At 40.3% G+C, this 22,900-nt stretch overlaps 1 protein-coding gene across 2 annotated transcripts; it reads left to right on the top strand.

Annotated features, from left to right (window-relative positions):
* The first annotated feature begins 571 nt into the window (after window positions 1–571).
* On the top strand, window positions 572–22,900 carry LOC119720676 (pentatricopeptide repeat domain-containing protein 3, mitochondrial-like). Of its 2 annotated transcripts, none has more exons than XM_038190469.1 (24): window positions 572–728; window positions 1,757–1,846; window positions 2,175–2,220; window positions 2,613–2,681; window positions 3,386–3,493; window positions 4,400–4,523; window positions 5,230–5,345; window positions 5,532–5,629; window positions 5,762–5,849; window positions 6,570–6,713; window positions 8,188–8,332; window positions 8,886–8,936; window positions 10,159–10,239; window positions 10,480–10,508; window positions 11,099–11,205; window positions 11,829–11,907; window positions 12,779–12,869; window positions 13,304–13,392; window positions 14,519–14,598; window positions 15,097–15,165; window positions 16,330–16,371; window positions 17,107–17,170; window positions 20,005–20,099; window positions 21,813–22,900. In XM_038190469.1, exons 1-24 carry the CDS (start codon window positions 655–657, stop codon window positions 21,868–21,870), a joined length of 2,037 nt encoding a protein of 678 aa, XP_038046397.1. In that variant the 5' UTR covers window positions 572–654; the 3' UTR covers window positions 21,871–22,900. The 2 variants fall into 2 exon arrangements, with proteins under 2 accessions (XP_038046397.1, XP_038046398.1); XM_038190470.1 differs by having other exon boundaries at window positions 20,005–20,103; window positions 21,817–22,900.

The raw sequence follows: 22,900 nt of genomic DNA, 5'->3' as shown, positions 1-22,900 counted from the left end.
TGTTTTAGGTTGCAGAATTCACTTTGGAATGATAAAAACACTTTGACTCTAACTTTACCAAACAATAACAAGTTTGACCTGATATGACATCACTGTCATGACTGTAGTGCCGGTGTCACATGAAAATTGGACTCGTATGAAAATCGGACTCTTTTTCCCTTTTAGTTTTATTGGTTAAACCCTCTCACGCGTGACCGGTCCCTCTCCTAATTATCAATGCATGAGTATGCGCAATACCACAATGAGTCCGTATTTCATAAAACCTAAATTCATGCTATGCTACACCTGTCCTGTCATGCCGGTGGGGGCGGTGGACCACTCAACCATGGACCAACTCTCATAAATGTCAATTTAAATTCAACTCTTTTTCGGGTAACATGAACAGTACATCTTTAAACTGATACTAAAAACAGCCATTTTAAAATGAATAGTACTCACCTGATAGGGATACCATTTTTTTTGGGGGGGGGGGGATTGAAATCAATTCGACATGTGGCGATTTAATATTCGCGCGACTCGATGAGTGCACGTGAAACCAGTAGAGCGCCCTCAATAAAAAAAATGGTAAACTGGTATAGTCGGGTGCCCTGCTTAATTTTCATAACTTATTACATGTGGTTGATGACGTCTGGTGACTAGACGCCAAGTTTCACAATGGCGGCGCCCAGGAGAATTTTCACACTTTGCAAGTTGCCTTCAAAACCAGTCCTGAATTCATGTCTACGCAGGTCAGTACATTTTGGCATATGAATTTTGTGATTGAAGAATGCACGATGTATCTACCAAGATAGTTGTGGTAATTAACTGCGCAAATTCGGCACGTTTACTTAATATTCTTTTTACGACTAAGTTTTTTTTTCTCCTTGTGTCGTGAAGTTGTCAGTGGTGCACCGGTGGTTAACAGAACACATAAACTAAATCGGTGACATCCGATAGAGGGCGCTGCAACACCGCTCTGTCTGCATTCATTACTTCGCTCGTACCCCCCGCCCTGCAAACAGGACGCTGGGATACTCTGATGAATTCACGCTCTGATTGGTTGGATTTTGCGTGACCAGTGACCTGCGCGTCATCTAGCTTGAGTAACTCCAGCTGACATGCTCCATATTCATTCACATGTAACGCTGGAGGCAAAACCTGTTCGTTAGAATGTGGTAGCAAGAGACCCTAAAAAAATGGCCTCTCAAAAATTGTTCATTTTCACCTCTAAGTTCTAACATGTCTAATATCCCACCTCAGAGTTCATTTACATACCTCATACATTCAGCAGTCATTTACGAAGCCTAATGATCGACATTTCCAATGAAACAGACCACACAAAAAAATGTGAAAAATCTTGACGATTTCGATGGCTTGTCCGTAAAAATACGCCAGTTCCAACGGCTGTCTTCCATTTTGTTTTGCTAAATTATTTAAATGTATGCATCACGTGATGACATAAAAAAAAATCTGCGCGCGCGATGTATGTGGGTACCACACCGCTTTCAGGTGCCGCAAGTGAGTTCAATTTTCGTCTGGTGCATTGCCGTGGAGAGCATTCTCGTTGTCTTGCTTTCCGCAGGATTGAGGTTGTACATGTATGCAATTTTTACATGGAGGCAGTAGGAGGATTTTGCAGGATTCAGGTTGCATCCTAGTAAAATTCCCAGGGAGGGTTAAAGAATCTGTTGTTTTGTCTTTCTGTCCTCAGGATCATGTACGTTCACGTGTGCATGTTCACATTTGCAAACTTTTCTTATCAATGTTTGAAATATAGGTGGCTCAATATAAGCAGATGCTATGGACAAGAGGCAGCGGCTGTCCAAAAACCACAGACGGAAATTCAGATTCCCAAAAAGAAGAAAAGGTACGAAAGAACACCTGCATCAGTCTCACAACGTTCTTTTTTTCCCCAAAGTGGACATAAAAAAAACAACTTTCCCACAGTGAAATAAAAAAAATTCTGAATTTACTCTGGGACTAAATTTTTGAAAAGTCAACAATTAGTTGTAGAATTTCAGACTCTGAAAATAATTGGGACAAATGAGCAAATTTCAGACATTTTGAGATTTCAGACTTTTAGGCTTTATTGTTGTCAACAGCTGCTTCTGCATCCAATTGTTCAAAATCCATTTTATTTTACAGACTTTCTTAAATTCTTTTATCTGACTTTCTGTTTCCATTATTGCTTGCAGAGATCCAACGAGCGTACTTCAAGCTTTGAGCAATACAGTCAAAAAAGTGAGTTTGTTTTCTATGCGCATGGCATTATGTTTGAGTCTGTCCAAAACTAGCCGTTGCATGCTTCACGAGAATGCAAATGTGAAGCGAATATGATGTTAGAAAACATTCGCTGCAAATTCATCTTTTGCGAAGTGTGCTCATCTTTTGCGAATGCGCAGCGCAAAAAAATTGCCCCGGCATCATAAATACGCGTTCGCGTTTGCATTCGCGCCGAATATTACCCAGCCTTAAGGTAATGAATTCCATACTCGAGGGTTAAATCTTTTAAGTAATGTAACTCGTTCCAGCTGGGAAAATGTCACGTCTCAAAAGGGCACTTGAGGATGAAACAAGTACGCAAAGAGTTTAGCACGCTCCTTAAACACGCCTTGTTTTTGTTTTTTTTGCAGGATCCTTCAGCATCGCCGTACATGTTCCACGACGATCCCTTTTTGCTACCCAGAAATGGTGGCGAGCGGGTAAGGCCAATTTATTACAGATATTCAGTGCTAGTGTAATCCATTATTTGGTCATCAGCTTCAAAATAAGAATTGAAACTGTCAATTTATATTTGACCAAACTGCAGCCTAATACACCGACTCTGCGCACAAGTTACAATGGATGAGTTGCGGGAGACCAATGTTTTCCGTGCACAAGTACCCCCTCAACGGTGAGAAAGGGAGAGTTGGGAGAGACTAACGGGAGAGACATTGGAACGCATTGCATGCCGGCAACGCTTGATGCTTACGCGAAGAGTCTATGGCTTTGTGCACATTTAGAATAAAATAAGTCGTGCATACTTCACGCGATATCCGCTCCGTTCACAAGAACCCCCTCACCGGCAAAGAAAGTACAGTTGGGGGTGTCAGACCGACGCCATCTTGCCTGACTGCAATTTTGCCGCGACGCGCTGCCGTACCACTTCATGTATATAGTACAGATCCCCTGTTGCACGTGTGCCACACACAAGGAACGGTGCGCGTCAACCAGCTGAATGTTCTGCCCATGGGACGTCGTTGCTAGGAAGAAGGGCGCCCTCTTTCATTGGCGCACTGAGCCCATTTGCGCACAAACCAGTATGCTCACAAGAGAATACAATAAACACACCTAATAAAACAGATAAAATTGCTCATAAATGTGCTAAACCAGAGCGGGTTGTCTTCTGTTTTTTTTTCCTTCTCAGAGACGATATGCACTAGCAACGGAATCAGGCAAACAGGCTGCTCAGTACGTCATCAAGAAATGGCCGGAGCACTTCCTGGCCATACAGAGGGATGCTCCTAAAGTTGAGGTAACAGCAGACAATTTATTGCCCAGTGAACTAAATGATATTACTGACCAGTAGCCGTTGCAGTGGCCAGAACAATATTGGGCCCCAGCCACCATTGCCGCTGACAGTCAAAATATTTGCCCAGAACATCAATATATTTGCATCTGGTTACCAAAATATTGGGTTGTGGCCACCAAAATATTGACTGCTCACCACTGAAATATAGTGGCTTCTGGCCACCCAAAATATCCGCCCAGTCGCCTGAATGTTTTGCCTGGTGACCAAACTATCAGCCCAAGGCCAGGCACCAAAATATCAGCTGGCCCTGGCCCCTGTGCAAAAACACTGGCCCCTGGCCTCCAAAATATCCCACAGCCACCAAAATATCAGTCGCTAGTCACCAAAGTATCTGCCCCCGCCATCAAAATATTTTACCCTAACAACCAAAACATCAGCACCTAGTCACCAAACCAACCACTACTTCATCTTTTTATGAAGGCACTAATATACACATATAGACTGGCAATGAGGTCACTAGTGCACATCTATGCCGGAAGTGGGTCCTATTTCCTGAGGCCGAAGGCTGAGGTAAATAAGACCCTCTTCTGGTTACTCACAGGCCCGAGGGGTGCATAGACGTGCACTGGGGACCAAATTATGTCAGTCCATATGTGTTTTAGAACTCACCTCTGTCCAAAAAAAAAAAAAAACAACTTTTCAGAGTTTTATAACTCAACTGTTTTAATTCAATAATTAACCCATAAGCGATTCAACTATGAGCATTTCAACAAGGAACGGTTTTAGTTTCCCTAGATTCAGTTGTTGAGTTTGAGTTTATTTAGAGGGCACTGTATGTAACCAGTCAACAATTTTGAGTATAGTGCCCGATTTCTATTGAGCTGACATGACCTTGATTGTTTCCCTCAGGCATTCTACCCTCCTCAGCAGCAATATCTGTTTGATGAGCCCAGTGAGGAAGCCGTCTTGGAAAGGGTGGAGAACGCCGATATGAAAGAGGCTCTTGACATGTTCTACAAACTCCTAGAAACAGGTGAGAATGGCATCATCCCAACTACAGTTGGGACTATAGTTGGGATCACATTAGTTGGGACGTGTCCAAACTATAGTTGGGACGGTCCCATCTATAGTTGGGGCCATTGCTGTAGTTGGGATGTAATAGTTCAAAAAGGAACATGTCGTCACCGACACAACGAATGACACTCAACGGGCTAGTGGATGTCAGTTCGTGAAAACCGCGTAATCAACAATTTCGACTTCAGGAACTGACACCCGGGTGTACGCGCGCACATCGGACACTGAAGCATAATAGATCATGTTCGTTTTCACGAACTAACACGCAATCATGCTGCTGCAATACAATTCGGAAAAAAACACTTTGAAAGGTTTGACATGATTTTAATCCATCCGTTTACTTGTGGGACTATACAAAAATGTGAATAAAAAACTTTCTCACTGGTGAAATTAAGATCAGTGTCGGTTTTATGAACACGAAAATGTACGGAGTGCGCTCTAGAAGTGCTGCACTGTGACGGTTGACAGTTTGTGAAAACGAAAATAACGCGGTTCTGTAAAATAGGCGTGGTGTCAGTCACGATAAGACATCAGATAATGGGATTTCATGTTTTACTCGTGTGTGCCTGATAACGTGTTTTGTGATTTTCATGCGATATATTAAAATATCAAACCAGAACCAAAGTCTTGTTTACGCTGTGATGCATTTGGTTTGATTTTATCAGGGTCTTTGGTCTCCATGGCAACGAGCAATGCATTGTTGGACCTGCTGTGTTACCATGGCTACAGTCCCGACACTGCAGCTGAAGCACAGGAGACAACAGGGGAAGAAAAAGAACAAGTCAGTAGCAAAATTTATCCTTAAGTACGAGGGGGAAAAAGTTAATTTTTTTTTAAATGCAATAAAAGTTTTATCTGTCTCTGTCGATGTAACAGTATAAAAAGACAGATTTACGTCAAAAAATGTAGTCATGTAATTTTTGTAATGCATTATTTCAATTTGTTGGTTTGAAATTTCTCCCCGCAGGAAAACTCAGATTCTGTGGAAGTAACCGAGCAATCAGAGGCTGAGAACAGAGGTCGGAGGTCAAGGAGAAAAAAGACCGGCAGTGAAGCCAGATGGAAGTAAGTTTCATCGAAAAAAAAATACAGACTTAAGTTTTTCTATAATTGCATCATGAGAATGCAAAGAGACTGTGATGTCACAAAAATACTCACGGCAAAAATTAATTAATTTTGTTGTTGTTGTATTTTCAGAGAAAACAATGATATTGAGAAGTTGTTCGATGCATTACCGGAGAGAAATGCTCACAGTTACTGCTCCATGGTTCGAGGCATGATTAAGGTAGAAAACGGAATCGTCCAGAAACTTTGTAGCGTCATGGTTAAAATGTTGTGTTATTCCGTAGATACGGCTGTGCCTCTAATGGGTATTGATGTCTGTTCAATGTTCTGCACAGTGACTAAAATCGAAGCCATGGTCTAAAAATAGCTGATTCATACATGGCGTATATCTGGTACAGTGTTGCTGAAAAGAACTTGTCCTGCTTATTATCAACTTTCGCTTAGTAGGTTTTGTTCTGATAAGAACAGTCCTGCTTTAAGTTCTAAAAGAACTTGTCTTTGGTCCCAACGTTTGGACTAGCCTGCTCTAGTCATCGTCAGGGACTGTTCTTATCAGAACAAAAACTACTCAGCGAAAGTTGATAATAAGCAGAACAAGTTCTTTTCAGAACTAAATATCTTCTAAGCAGTAGTTATTACCACATGGTGATACTGCAAACTGAAACGATACCAGTTATTGTAGTTTCAAATTGGGAAAGGCACTATGTTTTCATAAAGTTGTTTCTATTTGTAGTTGTGTTTATGTAATCAATCCATTATAACTACAGCACTCATAAGTCATTGGTACTGTAAAATGTTGGCAAACCCGACCTGCAATCGTTAAACCAAGTATGCTTTTCAACAATAATTTCGTCAGTTACTTTTTGGATAGCTGCAAATGATGTACTCTACCGTTTTAGACATGCTGTGAAATCTTGGCACTTGTTGTTGTTCAATCTAGCACGGGGCAGCCACCAAAGCCTTCATCCTGTACAATGAGATGCAAGAAAAAGGAATTCAGGCCGACGTGCGTACCTACAACGCCCTCATCCAGGGTGCTGTCTTCATCAGGGAGGATTATGCAGAACGGTGGAAGGTTATATATGTGAGTAGCCCCTCTCTCGCAATCTCCAAATTTAAGAATAGGCTTATCTAGCTCCCATGACATAACTTTAATGATAATAATAATAATAACAAGCATTTATCCGCTCCGTTCACAAGCACCCCCTCACCGGCAAAGAGAGTACAGTTGGGGGTGACTGACCGATGCCATCTTACCTGAGTGCAATTCATTTGCTGCGAAGCGCGGCCACTGCGTGTACATAGTACAAATCCCCTGGTGTACGTGCGTCACACACAAGGAACGGTGCACGTCAACCAGCGAAATGTCCCGCCCATGGGACGTCGTAGCTAGGTAAAAGGGCGCCCTCTTTCATCGGCGCACGGAGCCCATAGAGCGCTCTTACACAAAAGGTATCACAGCGCTTAACAGCAAAGTAACTTACAGAAACTGAGACTCTAAATTAATGAAAAAAGTAAAAGCAGTTAACAATTGAACAGATAAGTCTTGAGACAGCTCTTGAACCCTTGAAGTGTTTGTGCTGAGCGGATTTCCCTTGAAAAACTGTTCCAAAGACGTAGGGCATGTGCATAGAACCACGTTCCCCTATCGGAGAATGTACTTTAGGAAGTGCAGGCAGTGTGTTGTCTGAACCAGACCGAAGGCCAGGTCGTCTGGGGTGGTACACGTCAATGAGACTAGTGAGATATGAAGGGGCGTTGTGATGGAAACATTTGTAGACTGTGGTGAGGATCTTGAAGACAATTCGGTGGTGAACCGGGAGCCAGTGCAGTGCATGGATGAGAGGCGTCACGTGTTCATACTTCCTAATAATGGAAGGCAATACCCTCACATCTTCTGGGATTGCATTGGTTGCTATACGCCGTGCTTCACATAAAATCTGATGTTATTTCCCATAGCTCTTCAAATAACACAAGAGCCAAGTTGCCTGAATTTGTTTTTTCCCCTTCATTGGTTAATTTGTTTTATAGTTCCAGTAGCAAATGATTTTGTGATCACATTATCACTCTATTGGGACTGCTGCCTGACGGTCTTGGGTTCGAATCCCTGGTTAATAATAATAATAATAATAATAATAACTGTATTTATATAGCGCTTTTTGCCAGAGGATACAAAGCGCTGGGGGAGAATGCAACCAAAGCCAGGTAAATGAAGTATATGAACATATGAGACCCATTATGTAGCACCTTTTTGCTAGGTGCTGTGGCGCATAATTGCTGGCACTGCCAGAAACACCGGGGCAAACCTTTCCTCCTAGCGACAAGTGTTACTGGGTTCTTTAACGTGCATTACACAACACGGGACCTACGGCTTTACGTCCCATCCGAAGGACAAAGCAATAATGGTAAAGTGCCTTGCTCAAGAGCACAAGCACCATGTTCCCACGGTCAGGATTCGAACCCGTGTACCACGGCACACGAGTCGAACACCGTAACCATTGGACCACAGCGCCCCACAAAATACTCACTTTACAGTTATTCTTCTTGAACCCCGGCAGCAACTGATGAATCAGATGCAGCTGGAGGGCGTGTGGCCCAACCTCCACAGCTTCAACACCATGCTGGATGCGCTGAGGATCATGGGTATCGTCGGACGCAAGAAGGCCCTGCAGACCGTCGCTGAGATGAAAGCCGTCGGCATAGGTCTGTACCCACAATGCCCCTCAAGACGCTACTCTGTCCTGATTGGCCGAGGTTGTGTCACATGATCCCGGCTATTCGTAGTCCGTGTCCGAATTACTTGCTTAAATTACACATGAGTCTATGGGACGTGGCTGCAGCCAATTCTCATAGACCCGTGTGCAATACTGATAAATCTGCTAAGCATGAAGAATATTTGCTCACCAAAAACAGGTAACCAGCTAAATTCCCATCCAATACGCACAGTTTGTGACTGGTTCCCAGTCTGCTTAGCTTATACATATGCTAAGCAATTTTATTCTGCTTAGATAGATTTAGATAAACCTGCTAAGCATGAAGAATATTTGCTTACCAAAAACAGGAAACCAGCTCAAAACACATCCAGTACGCACAGTTTGTGACTGGTTGCCAGCTGATTTCTGCTTAGCACATACATTTTCCAAGCAGTATTATTCTGCTTATTGACTACATGACATGTTTTAAAGCTATGTGTGAATTCTTACCACGTAGTGTTAACTCTTCTGTATATTTTTTCCCCCAAAATTCTGTTTTGCAGAGCCAAGTTTAGGCACCTACAATCTTCTTCTGATGATCTTCTACAAAGATTGTAAGTGTATTTTAATATTTTTCAATCCGTCTTATGTTCGAGCTCTTAAAAGGATCTTGACATGAATTTTAATTGGAAACATATTTTTTGCATTTTTCTATTGGTCTTAAATGAATGAAAACTATTTGATATCCATTTTAGTCATTTGTTTTTTGTAAAGTGCACTTCTTTAAACATTTCAAATGTTCCATACTTTTCCTGACAACTGAGGGCGCTGTTGCTGTGATGTCATTTCAGGAAGACACTGTTCAGTTTAGAGATTTTCTTTTCAAATTGTGAACCCAAACATTTGCAAATTAAAAATCACTTTTGTAAATTTTTTGTAAAGCGTCGGTATCCGCCTAAAAAGGCGCTCATGGCGCTTGAGGAGAAAGTCAAGTTAGGATTTTGTTGTGAGAGTAAGCTTGTTTGTACAGGTGAGATTTTATATTTGTCTTAAGTTTTGTGATGGATGGAGATGATTTGATAGCCAGAGGGAGTTGGTTCCACACTCGGGCTGACGCTGCAGTAAAGGATCTGTCACCCCACAGAGTGGAGGTCCTGGGCTCGTGAAGCATCATGAGCTAACCGGAGCGGAGTCCGAATGAGGCCCATGAGATACTCTGGGGCATTGTTGTGGAGGATTTTGTAAACAAATTTTTGTTAAAGGGAAAATACAACATTTGCTTTTGCTGTAAATTTTCAGAAATGGATGGATTTGGGGGTTGGTATTTTATAGCAAATATTATCACACTGACTTGTTTGAAGTTTTGGGCTCGTAGATGCTTGAAAAAACCAAGAAAAGCAATCATGTTCATGTAGTCTAGTGTTCATGTTCATATAGACGTCGGGGAATTGTAAGGTCAGGGAACCAGTCTAGCTGGTGTGTTACCGTTCACAGGTGTGTAATCGAATGCAAACAAAATACGGACTAACTAAATATGGTTAATTTGGGGCAGTATTCCAGAAAAAGCAAGTTTTTTCCAACGGTGGTCAGCCGACCAGTTTTGGAAATTGATACAAAATACCACTTTTCTTGAAAATGACAGCACACCAGGTGCCACGATTTTACAGGATACTTTAGACTGTCATTCACTAACAGTCCAGTAAAATATTTCATAATAATTTGGTAGTTTTGTTTTTTGATGTTTGCAAATGTTGTATATTCCCTTTAAACGTTAATGTCAGAAATTTGGCTTTGATATTTCTCTCGTTTCCGTTGACGTCATATTTTATATTTCAGCTCTTCCTCCTAGCGACGTTCTGTACGACATCATGGACACCGTAGAAGGCATGAGCTTTTCGTTACGACACGAGCAAGACAGTAAGTTTCATCCAGCTAGCAATTAAAACCAGTTGTATAGTTAACGAAAAATCCTTAGTGTGTATTTATTGTACTCCGAATTCCCAAAAGTTGAATGCATTTGAATTTTGACGAATTTGACTGTGGATTAACCTTGTGAAATCTTTTTCGCTTTTATATTTGTGTGATATGTAAACAGGATTGTTAAATTTGGAATCTGTGAAATTCTAAATGTATTTCTTATTCAATTCTTGTTCACAGTTTACTTCTTCAAGAATGCAATGAATATTGTGAGTAACATTCAGCTTCTTTACTTTAAATGTTTTTTTTTTTTTAGGGGGGGTTAGGGGCGTGACTATGCTCAATAAACTTGTTAATTGTTGTCTGGGTGATGTTAAGTCTTCATTGGAAAATTCTAGCAAAGGGCTTTATTCTCAAAATAAATTCTTGTAATATACCATCAATATATTGCTAGAGTTTGTTTACTTAAGAAAAATCAAGATCTTAGCCAAAAATAGAGAAGTTAAGTTGCGTGTTTGTCAAATTTTTACGGCAACGTGTTTTGAAGCTTCGTGCTCCCATTGGCATGAACGAATTTAAGTAGGCATTTTTATCTGTGTACGCAAATCTTTTTTCAAACGTCGAAAAATAGTTGTGTCTAATGGGACAGTCTTCTCAAGCCAGCAGTTGTACATGTGTCGCCAAGGCATATTTTGGTGACGTTCACACACTTAGACATGATGCAACGCAGGACCTAGGAGTACACGTTCTTGCAAAAACTCGCAACTTAACCTCTGCAATAGTTTGCCAGAGACTGGCATTGGATTATTTGCCGCAATTCACATAGGACCAGATTTTTCCCCTTTGTTTTCTTTTTCAGTGTTTATCCTTGAAAGACATTGAGCTTGCCTACAGGGTGGATCTGCTGCTCAACACAGCTGAGAATTACAAACTCGCTGGTGACTACTTCGGCCAGAACATCTACTAGTGAGTATACATTTGGAAACACATGCGGTAGAACGTCGCTGTAACAAACACCACTGTAACTCACATTTAACTATAATGACCATCCCAATTTGCCTCCAAGTTTTACAAACAAAAACACAGAGCATTGGCGGTCGAAGTTGCCAGAGAACAATATTGGAATTTTATTGAACTCCCCATTTTTGTATCAGTCCAGTCCATACTCGTTTTGGTATGTTGAGTTTCTAGTATATTTGCAGGAGATTTTTGGGTGGCATGGGTGTCTAGTGCGTAAAAGTGTTGCCTGTCACGGCTGTGCCTGGGTTCGATTTCTGGCTCGGACCATATGTGAGTAGAGTTGTGTGTTGGTTCTCTCCTGTGCCATGGCGGTTTTTCTCCGGGTTCTCCGGTTTTCCTCCCTCCGCAAAAAATCAACACTTGCAATCTCTGGCTGTGCTCTGGGGTAAGACATGGGTCGAAAGGCGGCTGCCTAAGGCGCCTTTACATGCCTTCGGCTCGACCATGTTGTAGCCGCGTCCTTCGCAATTCAGCTTCTCAGCTGTGAGTGAGGATGAATAGCCCCCAAATTATTTATTATTAATCTTACACGGCCTGAAAACTTTATTTGTAATTTTTTCTTTTTTCAGTGGTAAATTCTTCCATCTAATCTGTCTCATGGACAGCGTGGACGCCATGATGGAATATTATGAGAAGCTGGTACCCTCGGTAAGTTCCCTACTTTGGTGTTGTTTTGCAATAAAGGGAAGTCTGGGTGATAATCACTTGGAAACGTGAAATTATTTTGACTTGATTTCTGTGTGAATCACAATTTGCTTCAATACAAGTTGAAATAGCATGAATTTCATAAGGCTTTTAACCCTCCTATGCAAACATACATTCTGTGCCAAGTAGTCCTTTCAGTCAAAATCAATCAAGTGACTCTTTTCAACAGTTAAGAATTCCCAGCATAAAGCAGGATTGACTGGCCGTGACTGTTTATGTAACTCGATAAGCTTTGCTTTGACTGTGGGTAATTGATAAGCCAGCTGTGCCCACAACTTGCCTGCTTTGTCTGTTCATGGTCTGTTGACTGAGTGTGACTAGTCACAGTGCTTGCTCGACATATGATCTGACTGCTGGTGACTAGCCTGTGTTAAAAGTATAGCAGGGGAAGTGGATGGACATTTTGACTGTCTGTGACTGCTTAAATAGCAGGAGGGTTACTGTTGATTTTGCCTCTCATCAATGTTATTCCACAAGCACAACTTTCGTAAGTACTGCATGCTCGATGCTGTCCGATAACCTTTTGATTTACTGTGGTGGGAATCGAACCCACGACCTTCCTACTGACTAGTGTAGATGTCCTCACCACTCGACCAACGAACTTGTAAAGTTTTGACCGGCTGCGTGATACCTGATATACGTCAGTGGCTATTGCAATGAGTGACTTTGTAGTGATGTCCCAGAATTTTTATCTGGTTAAGGACAAAATCCGATATCGTGCTTTTTGGGGGAAATTTAAATATACTACCCAAGGAGTAAATTTATTCTATCAAATCTTGACAAACTGATCATTTTTATACTTTTCAAACGGCAGGCATTGATTCCTAGTGTCCAGGTATTCATCGACATGCTGAGGTCCATGGATACGGCCGGCGTTTACGACAAAGTCGACATCATTTGGAGAGGTTCGACAATTTTTAGTTAATTCTTATTTTGTTGGATAGTTTCACCTTGTGTTCTCTCCAATTCTAGGTATTGTGTTTGCAAAGTAGTTTTGTGTATAAAAACACGGGTTTACAAATCTGAAACACCAGAAAGAATGTAGTATCCAGACGCCACTTCAGCGGTTGTGTGCAAAGTCTGTGGAGAGTCAAGAAAATTGTATTTCTTAACAAAATTGTAAATGTTTCTCAGTCCCAGATTCATGTCTTGTCAATAGTTTTGCAATGACTGACCTTCATTGAGATGATATATGAAGAAAAAAGTAGCGTCAGGTTGCAACATTCTTGCCGAAACACGGAGCGTACAGTGTTTATAATTATCACCCCAAGTTCAAAATGTGTGCAATTTAAGTTGTCATTCATTTTGTGATGAGCAAGTTGATTTTTTTTTTCATCAGATGTTTGTCACTTTAGTCATCTTTACCAGCAACAACTTCTTGAAACCCTGCTGTCTGTGATGTCTCAAGCAACGGATATAGATGACAAGGTAAGATCCGTTGAAACAAAAGGGGAAATAAAACTTGTTGCGTTTATTCTATACAAACTTAGAGATTATATGTAAAGCCCTGGTCCAATGGTTGTGACCTATGAGCGATGGTAGGTGGTTCGAACCCTGATGGGGAACATGTTGCTTAATTAGTAATTAATAATTGTGCTTATATAGCGCTTTCCATCGTATCAACAATCTCAAAGCGCTTTACAATTATTACCCCGTTCATCAGGCCATGGGACCACGCGGCAGCCAATATCAGCGCTCAATCGGTCCCCGACCCTCACAGGTACCCATTCATACTCCTGGGTGGAGAGAGGCAATTGTAGTCAAGTGTCTTGCCCAAGGGCACAAACACCATGTTCCTGGCCGGGTTCGAACCCACGGACCTTCGTACATGAGTCAAACACCGTAACCACTAGACCATGGCGTTCTACAGGTGTGTTCTTGGGCAAGACACTTTACTACAATAGCCTCTCAACCAGTGAGCATAGATGGGTACTGATCCAGCTCTGAAAATATAAATTCCTCCCTCATCTGCTACCATGGGACCTGACAAGAAACAAGTCAAAAAACAGTTTTATGGTTCTCCCGGCCAAAGGCTAAGTAATCAGTGACAAATAATAAAGATCCAAAGTTACATGGTTTTATAATCACCATATTATATGAAGCTAAAAATCGAACCTGTCTGAACTTTTTGTTCCATTCTTTGCGCCCTGAATAAGTAGATTTTAATCTGCTAGTACCCCAAATACATCAGTGCATTAATTTATTCACTCATAGTTTTAGCACTGGTTTAGTTGATACAGTCTTGTTTGAAGTTCTTGTCAACTTATCAGAAGCTCTTATTCTTATTTTAGATCAGTCTTTTGTTTTGATAAAGAAGAGTTTTTGGTTTTAGAGAGTTTGGGTCCCCTCCCGTCTTGAATAAGACGGTTTATTGCACGTTGGTCGTAGTCATGCTTCTTGCTCGTACCGCATTGCGATTTTGTTACGTTTTTTCGGATCCAGAGCCTTGGAGCAAAATTTGTCCATGGTCATATTTGTTTCCTGCTCTGGCACAGTCATAGATACACCTGTGTGTAAAGTGACTAAAATTGGATTCGTCTTTCTCCCGACACAGCTAACCTCGGAGTTCTTCGATATCGCCATGGAAATCAAGTCCGTCGTAGCGAAGTCAAAATCAAGGCGGGATCCCGTTAAGTAAGTCCCCATTCACTTTGTATTTGAGTCACTTCTGAACAATCGCGTTTAAACTTCTTTTAAATTGAAATCTTTTGTTCAATTCACATTTGTATTTGATTGTTTGAATATGTATTTGTATTTTTGCCCGTACCGTTTTGTCAGCATAATCAACCGTAACCCTGCTAAATGCAACAGAAAGCAACAGTGGTAGAAAGTTGTGTTGCATTTAAAGCAGTCAAGTCCCATGAGTGTTGCATCTTGTTGCATTTAGCAGGGTAACTGCCCATAGTGCCAATATACAACAGAATCCGTTGTAGCAGTTTGTTGCAGTTCGCATGGTATTCACTCCATATAGTACCAAGGCTTCATTCAGAGATTTTTTATACATGAAAACTTCATGTTTTGTTGAGTTGCTCTCTTTCTTTGGAGGTAGGTAACAATTTTTTTGAAGACACTTCATCTTTGTAGTTTCCAAATTTAAACAAAGAAATGATTCAAGTTTCTTTTTTTCTACAGCTGGAGGGCAAGCAGCCTAACACATCTAGCTCTGATTTGCCTGAAGGCCAAACATCTTGATAAAGCATGGTGAGAACAGATAACATGTTTTAATGGTTGTGGTGACTCCTGGGTTTAAAAGCCAAGATCTCTGTGTTCTTTGTCCGACCTTTCAGTTCTTGTGCCATTGTAAACATGCAAGTTTTCGCATTTGACACTTTCACTTCCAGTGGCAAATGGCATCTAACCAGTGTTGTAGTCGAGTCTATCACAAGTCCCTGCAAGTTCATATTTCAAATGTCCTTGCTAGAGCTTCCAGAATTTCTGTATTCATTAGACGTACTGTAGGGGTGGATCCAGGAATTTTTGCAGGGGGGTGAAAAAAAAAAAAAAAATTCTGAAATGTTTTTTTCTTCAGACACTTGGCCTTAGAAAATCAATGGGTGGGGGTGGGGTGGGGGGGGGGGGTGTCTCGTACCATACTTTCAATGGGGGCGCTGTTCAAATCCGACAATTATTAATACAAAATTACAGAATAGTGTACAAATACCCTCGAACCAAGCTGGCTCTGTCCGTATTTTGTGCACAGGCGGACATTATTACCTGTATAATTTTTTTGGGTGTCAGAGAAGGGGGGGGGGAATTATTTTTCATGAATTTCTATAAAAAAAATACATTTATGACAGCTGTTTTTTTTTTTTTATCCCCCCACCCCTGGATCCGCGCCTGTACTGTTCGTTCCAAAGATCCTGTTTTACTCATCTTGCTTTTTAAGTCCCCCTGTAGATTCATTCTGTTACCAAAGCATTCCTTTGTCATTGTTCGTCCAGTTACTTGAGACTGGTTTTATGAAAGGACTTGTGAAAGGATTTGTGATGGACTTGAATCTAACACTGATTCTAATTTATTTTTGTGTTGCAAAGATGACTTTCAATTGAAATCACATTCAATTAGAGTTTTAAACCATAATAAACTTCCGAAGGCATCATATGTTTGTTCATTCTATCCTTACTTTGTTGCAAAGCATCATATTGACTCAATTTTTGGCAAATAAACTTCAGTGTCCCTCTTAAAAACCTCAGATTGCCTTGGGAGTAAATTTGACTCAGTTCCCTTGATCGAAAAACTTTCAGTCACTAGAGACGTGGCATTGTGCAATATTGTTTACTTCTTTTGTTCACAGATCTTAAAAATGTCGTATTTCTTGTTGTTTCTTCTTAAAAAACCTCTTCTTCTATAATTAAAACTCTACAGGGATGTTCTGGAGCTTTTCAAGAAAGAAAACAAAGTGCCGAGGTAAATTGAAAAAAAAAAATACCAGCAGTTTTAACCCTACTCCTCCTCAATATATTAATCCGCCAAAAGCGTCCTGCCCGGTTTTGGGTGATTTTAGAGGATTGAGAATGAATGGCAAAGATGTATCGCTTTTTTGTGGAGGATGCATTATGTCAAGCCAGTAGGCCATATCCTGCATTGGTTATGTTCAGCCATGCATAAATCAGCCCTGTGTGTTTCTCGTATTTCATCCGCACTGCTTCTAAACGCCATTCGCACTGCCTCAAAGCATAGCAGTAATAGGCAGAGGATTTTGGAGGATTGAGGCAGTGGTCACCCTCCACAGACTAAATTCAAGAAAATAGCGTATGATTTTGTAGGGTTTAGGCTGAATTCAATTTTTTCCTTGGTGGCAATTGGAGGATTTTGCAGGATTGAAGTTGCATCCAAGCCAGAGGGCCTAGGGGTTAGGCTAAATGGAGTTTTGAGATTTCTGGAATCCCACTCTCATTATCTTTATTTTTAGGAAAAACAACAATAAATTCAAATCACTTTTTTATCATCCTATATTTTTTTTTACCAAAATTTCTTTCTTTGTAGAATTTTTAGGCGGAAATTTAGAAGCTTGGTTATTTCTTGTGATGAATTATCATGCTTTTTAATGTTTTGTAATAAATGTATGTGTTTTTTACTGCGCTTGTTTAATTTATGTATGCTTATACGTTTGAATAATAGTTATATTTCGTCTCCTTTTAGCAATGTTCTATTAGAGGAGTATCTTGAGGCCTGCATCACTGCCACAGACAAACAGAGAGCAATTGTAAGTAGATTCATCTAAACGATCAGTAACAGCTTCCTAGTTTGCGCTGTAGCTCCAGAAAATGGGGGAGTGGGGCCCAGTGGTTGGGGTTCGTGACTCCTGATCAGAGGGTCAGGGGTTCGAATCCAGCTGCTGGCCATATGTTGTGTCCTTGGGCAAGCCACTTCACCCCAACCTGCCTCTCTCTCCACCCAGGAGTATAAATGGGTACCGGCATTAGCTGGGGAGTAACCTGCGATGGACTAGCATCCCATCCAGGGGGAGTAGAAATGTTCTCAGTCGTTTCATGCTACTGAAACCGGAGATAAACGCCGGCTTGTTGAGCCACATTGGCTCGTGACAGACTTTACTTTTTTTTACTCCAGAAATTGGTAAAAAAGTGTCATTTACTGCTCATGCACTGAGTCAATACGGGGAAAGCTTACGGTTCAAACAGAATACTTTGCTTGAAGTTTCTTAGGACCTTATTTTTGGAAACCATTTCTGATTTTGTTTTGCCAGAAAGTTTATGATCACTCAGGTAATGTCACTATCAATACTCTTGGTAAATTGTCAATTTGCATTATGATATGCCTTGTTCATCTCAACAAATTAAAGGTGTAAATTTTTTTTTATATTAACCCTAACTCCTTAGCGTCTTTTACTACAAACTGGACCAAGTCCATCAAAATCCATCAATCACTGTGCGTCCAATACAAAACTGTACATGACATAATGGAATCCACCACTGATGCACTGGTTGACATTCATGGACTTGCTACACACGGCTTTTATCACAATTGCAGTACAGGAAGCTAGGCAAAATCAATCGGATACCCCTAGCACTGCTTCAGGCCATTAGGCCCAAGTCCATCATACTCCATCAATATTTAGTCACGCCAGGCCTTCTGGACCAAGTCCCCCAAATCCACCAAAATGGGGGATGGATTTTGATGGAGTTGGGGTGGTTAGGGTTAATATTCAGATTTGTGAAGGTCACAACTTAGTCAGTATTCCTACTTTTTTTTTTTAAACAAAGGTCTAGTGTCCCAACTACCGGGCAAAGATATAAAACAGATATAAGAAAGTGCACTGACCAATGGTCTGTTTGTTTAGGTTTGGGTTGTTTACTCTGGTCATTGTACTGACCAAGGGATATTGCCACAACTGGCCTATCTGAAGGTTATCTCTGAAATTATTGGCGATAGAATAAATATAAATTGCAACAAAAATCTGTCAAAAAGTATGCACTTTTATGTCTTGGACAAAGGGCAAGGATTGTTTGTCCAGTATTTAAAAACACTCTGTCAGAAAAATTGCACAACGAACTCAAGCTACGGTGGGGGCACTTTTATAGAGTAAAAACCGGAAATTACAGAATATATTTGCTTGGTATAGAATATAATGTGATAAGCAAAACAGGTTACCAGCCAAAATGCCATGTGACGTATATTACACGTGACTGGTCCTCTGCTGATTTTTGCATAGCATATATATTTGTTGAGAAACATTTGCTTAGTATAGAATATAATGCGATAAGCAAAACCGGTTACCAGCCAAAATGCCATGTGATGTATATTACACATGACTGGTACTCTGCTGATTTTTGCTTAGCATATATATTTGTTGAGCAATATGTTTGCTTAGTATAGAAAATAATGCGATAAGCAAAACAGGTTACCAGCCAAAATGCCATGTCATGTATATTACGTTTTTCATCATATATCATCCAAATGAAGGTCAGTCATTGCAAAAATGTTGAAAAGACATGAATCTGGGACTGAGAAACATTGTTAGGAAATACTTTGAAAATGTTCTCGACTCTCCATAGACTTTGTACACAACTGCTGAAGTGGCGTCTGGATACTACATTCTTTTCATCCTTGCTTTGTTACACTTTCCAAAACACTTCAATGTTGCTTGTAAAGTCAATGGCAGATAAGAGTGCAAGGGTTTTAAAGAAAAGGAAACTGTTTAGTAAATTTACTGACCGTACCCGGGGAAGATATCAATATATTGTGGAAATAAGTCGATTCGATTGTAAGCCACAATAATCATCAAGCTAAAAAAAAAATTAAAAAAAGAGAGAAAAACAAATAAACAATAAAAAAAACCCCAAAAGCAGAGTTTAAAAACACAGAAAAACACTGCAGAGTCCAGAAGTGTGGGAAAAACACGTCCTTTGTATATCAGCGCGTATCTCCTCCTTTTCAAAGGGTGCACTATCGGCGACCCATAAAATACCCATTTTGACCTACAATTTTGCGGGGGCTGGGCATCGATTCATCTCGTTAAATAACAGTCTTATGTAATTTGGCCGCTTGCCCATCAGTTTAAGGTTGATAAGTTGTTCATATTCTATCACAAATCTGACAATTTGACAGTGGGCCAGCCTCAAAAATAATCTTGTTTTGCAGTGTCGCTGTGGAGCAACATGCTGTTGCTCAAAGCAATATTCTGGTTTTTTTCTGTACGTTCTGACGTACTGTTTTTGCCTTTTCTTCAGTTGAGCGCCGTACGTAAGGTTCTTGCAGAAGCAGAAATGTGCATTACGTCCTCCCCTACACGAAGCAGGATTTTTGAGGGTCTCTTTTTTAGAAATTTGCAGACTGTTTGCCTTACATATCTATTTTGTGCGTTGGTGTTTATGTTTACATGTGTAAATTGCTTGAAACTAGTCAAGAAATTGCAAAGGCACAAACGGTCAGTGTTCAGTCAATCGTTTACATTCACAATGATACGCACTACTACATCTGAAATTTAGAACAACATGAAATAATCCCCACAAATTAGTGGAAAGTAATTTTTTTCCTGCCTTTATCTAACATGTTCTTTATTTTATTTTTTTCCCCCAGAGTTGTTTACAGCTTGTTTCAAATGTTAGCCCAACCTTAGTACCCCAGTTCATCGACAGGGTCAAAGGTCACATGACCCTTACTTCGCAGGAAAGGTAGGCACTTACACCATGTTGGAAAAAAAAGAAAAAAAAAGCATGATTAAAAACCTGCAATTTGCGCTTTGGTCTCAAAACTTTAGCAATAACGAAGCGGCAGTCGCTGCGAAAACACGATCCCTGTGATAGCGGTGTTCGTTTGAATCGCATTTCGCGATAAACAGTAATTGCATTTTTATCGCATGTTTTTGATTTGACGCCACACTCTGGCAGATGTGTTGTACTTCTGCTTGGCACAGTGGGGGTAAAAAGTTGGACTCGCAAAACAAAACCTGACAGTTGTGCCGGCCCCCTTTGGCTTCAAAAGCCACATTACCTTGTCGATACTTGACCTGCATTTTGGACCGATATCGGATTCGCTATAAACAACAACAACTCAGTTACATAAAAACACATCTTTTATAAATCACTAATCGTTATCACTGGGACAAAAAACCTGGATATGATCCAAGAAACCTTTCCTAAGAACTTTTTTTAGGGGGCAAGAGGCTTGAATTGCAAATTCTGGGTCACAGTTTGTAATTGATTTGCTGCAAAAGGAAATGATTGATTGTTCAAAATGACATTTCAAAATTGTAACATTGTAAAATGTATCTTCAGAAAAACTACGTATGTTCTTCGCCCGCATCTCCATTTTCAAGGACATTTACTCCCATTCCAAAATATGGGACAGCTCTATTTTAAAAAACCAAACATAATCCAAACCAACTGTTTTTCTTCAATAATTACAGTTTTTCTGTGAATTGGTAAACCTGGCTTTTGTAAGGTGTACGATTCTTAAATTTCAGTTGAGATTTCATTGATATGCACGGTGTATTGAACCCTGCTTTGAATGGAATCAAGGCCTGGCCATTTTAACAAAGTGGCTATATTTTTTAAGATGACGGTTGCTTAATAACTGCTTATCGTTACCACTTGATCTGCTCATCTAATGTCCATTGATTATATATTTACAAATACCTAATACAGTTTACCCATTCCTATTGGTCGAGGATGTGTCACGTGGCCAGTCTTAAACGGATGATGAAGACATGGCTGGCTGGTCTTAAACACTTTTCCAGTGTCACATGAAATTTAGACTCCCATGAAATCCAGTGCCTTTTAACGTTTCATTTGTTGAACGTTCACATTCCTCACGTAGGCATGCGCAATACTACCAGTGAATCAGTATTTCAAGGTCCGAAATTCACACTACACCAGCCCAGCTGCATTTTGCGCGACATCGCGCAGTACGCGCGACGTGCACGCCAATCTCCTTATAAGACAAGGAGTTGTAGAGAGACATTCCATACTAAAGTCAGAGAGGTGTTTCATAAAACATGAAGTAAAATTGTTAAACAAAATGGTTGGCAACGTCTAGCTTTTGACTTGTTTTGATTTTTGGACCGAAAAGATTTGTTTTTTTGACCGAATAGGTATTTATGAATGGGATTCTCCTCTGGTAATAATCACCCATCTAGACTCCAACCGGTCTTAAACAGAGTTTTTTAAATACCTTGCAAACAAATATTTATTCCCTTATTTAAAGTGTAGCACCACAGCCCTACTTTTTAGTTTCCTTCACATCCACGCAGGTGAAATGTCTGCATATCTTTAGCAATAGTTTTGTTTTCTCTCAAAAATTACAGCTTTCCCCCTCTCAATATCAGAATGAGAATCGTTTGTCATTAAAATACATTTGAAATGATCAGTTTTACATTTGTATTTCAGAAAGAAGATTGACGCCATTTTGACAGAGGAGGATTCGGATGCAAGAGGGACGCAGTGATTTTCTTGTACTTGTTCACAGCTGCACCGTGATTACCAGCAGACCATCCCACCAATGCAGTGTTGCACCCAATTTTATACTATCTCTGTATTCTTGATGAAAACCAGTGGAGATTTTCCTGTGGTGTTTAATGGCTAAAAGTGGTTTGAAAAAAATGCAAAAAAAAGAGAACTTCGACAAGTTGAATGGCCCTGTTGTACTGCCTGGCTGGTCAAATGCGTCGATATGACACATTTACCTGTACAGACCGAGCGTTAAAACTAGGTTCATTGGTGTTAGTGGCTAAGACAATTTGCCTGTCGATGGACCAGAAGAAATTTATTTGCAACACAATGCAGTGGTGCAGCTTGTGCAAAAAAAAAATGTTTGATCTGATGTCCTTTAGCAAGGTATTTTACTCCAATTTGCCATTGAGGGAATGGCCACCATTAGTGAGGGTAGGTGTCACTTGTCATGTGAAATTGTCGACACCAAGAGCAAGCGGTGCTTAGACTATTGCAGCAAGTGATAAGCATTGTAAGACGGAATTATTTGTTCAGTTACCCTGTACATCAATATTATTGGCACTATAGACCTTTTGCAAAGAGCGCCCTCATTGGGAAATAGTTTATTTAATTTAAATTCAGCGACAATGGATGTACAAAGCAATGAAAGTACAAAGACCAATCCTCAATGTTTATGGTTTATAACTCTTTGCAAGGGGTCGATGTAAAGTGGTCAGATATTGTTTCTTTGAGAGATTGAAGGCAAGTCATAGTCAGTTTAGTTATTTTTATTCACAATGTCCATTTGCCCCCTTTTCGCCCATTTAAAAAATATTCACAGGTATTACATTCTAACAAATACCTGTATACAATGTTATACAAATTCCTCAGGTGTAAACATGCTCCTCATGCCAAAAATGCCGTATTTTTTATTCTCGAGCGTTTGAACCATCAACAACTTTAACTATTCACAATTGGCCAAAAAGATGTAAAATAACAACTGTCACAAAAATCAAGTAGACATTAAAATGTATTACTTTAACCTA

Source organism: Patiria miniata, unplaced genomic scaffold (genome assembly GCF_015706575.1).
Source record: "Patiria miniata isolate m_02_andy unplaced genomic scaffold, ASM1570657v1 HiC_scaffold_9, whole genome shotgun sequence".
Lineage (NCBI taxonomy): Eukaryota > Metazoa > Echinodermata > Asteroidea > Valvatida > Asterinidae > Patiria > Patiria miniata.
The sequence above is the reverse complement of the archived record's forward strand: the minus strand, read 5'-3'. Positions and strand labels throughout refer to the sequence as shown.

Coding starts and splice junctions, on each gene's coding strand:
- LOC119720676 (XM_038190469.1), top strand. CDS start 655: ATGGCGGCGCCCAGGAGAATTTTCACACTTTGCAAGTTGCCTTCAAAA. Junction 5,630..5,761: donor GGCAGTGAAGCCAGATGGAA/GTAAGTTTCATC, acceptor TTGTATTTTCAG/AGAAAACAATGATATTGAGA. Junction 11,908..12,778: donor ATGAGAAGCTGGTACCCTCG/GTAAGTTCCCTA, acceptor TTCAAACGGCAG/GCATTGATTCCTAGTGTCCA.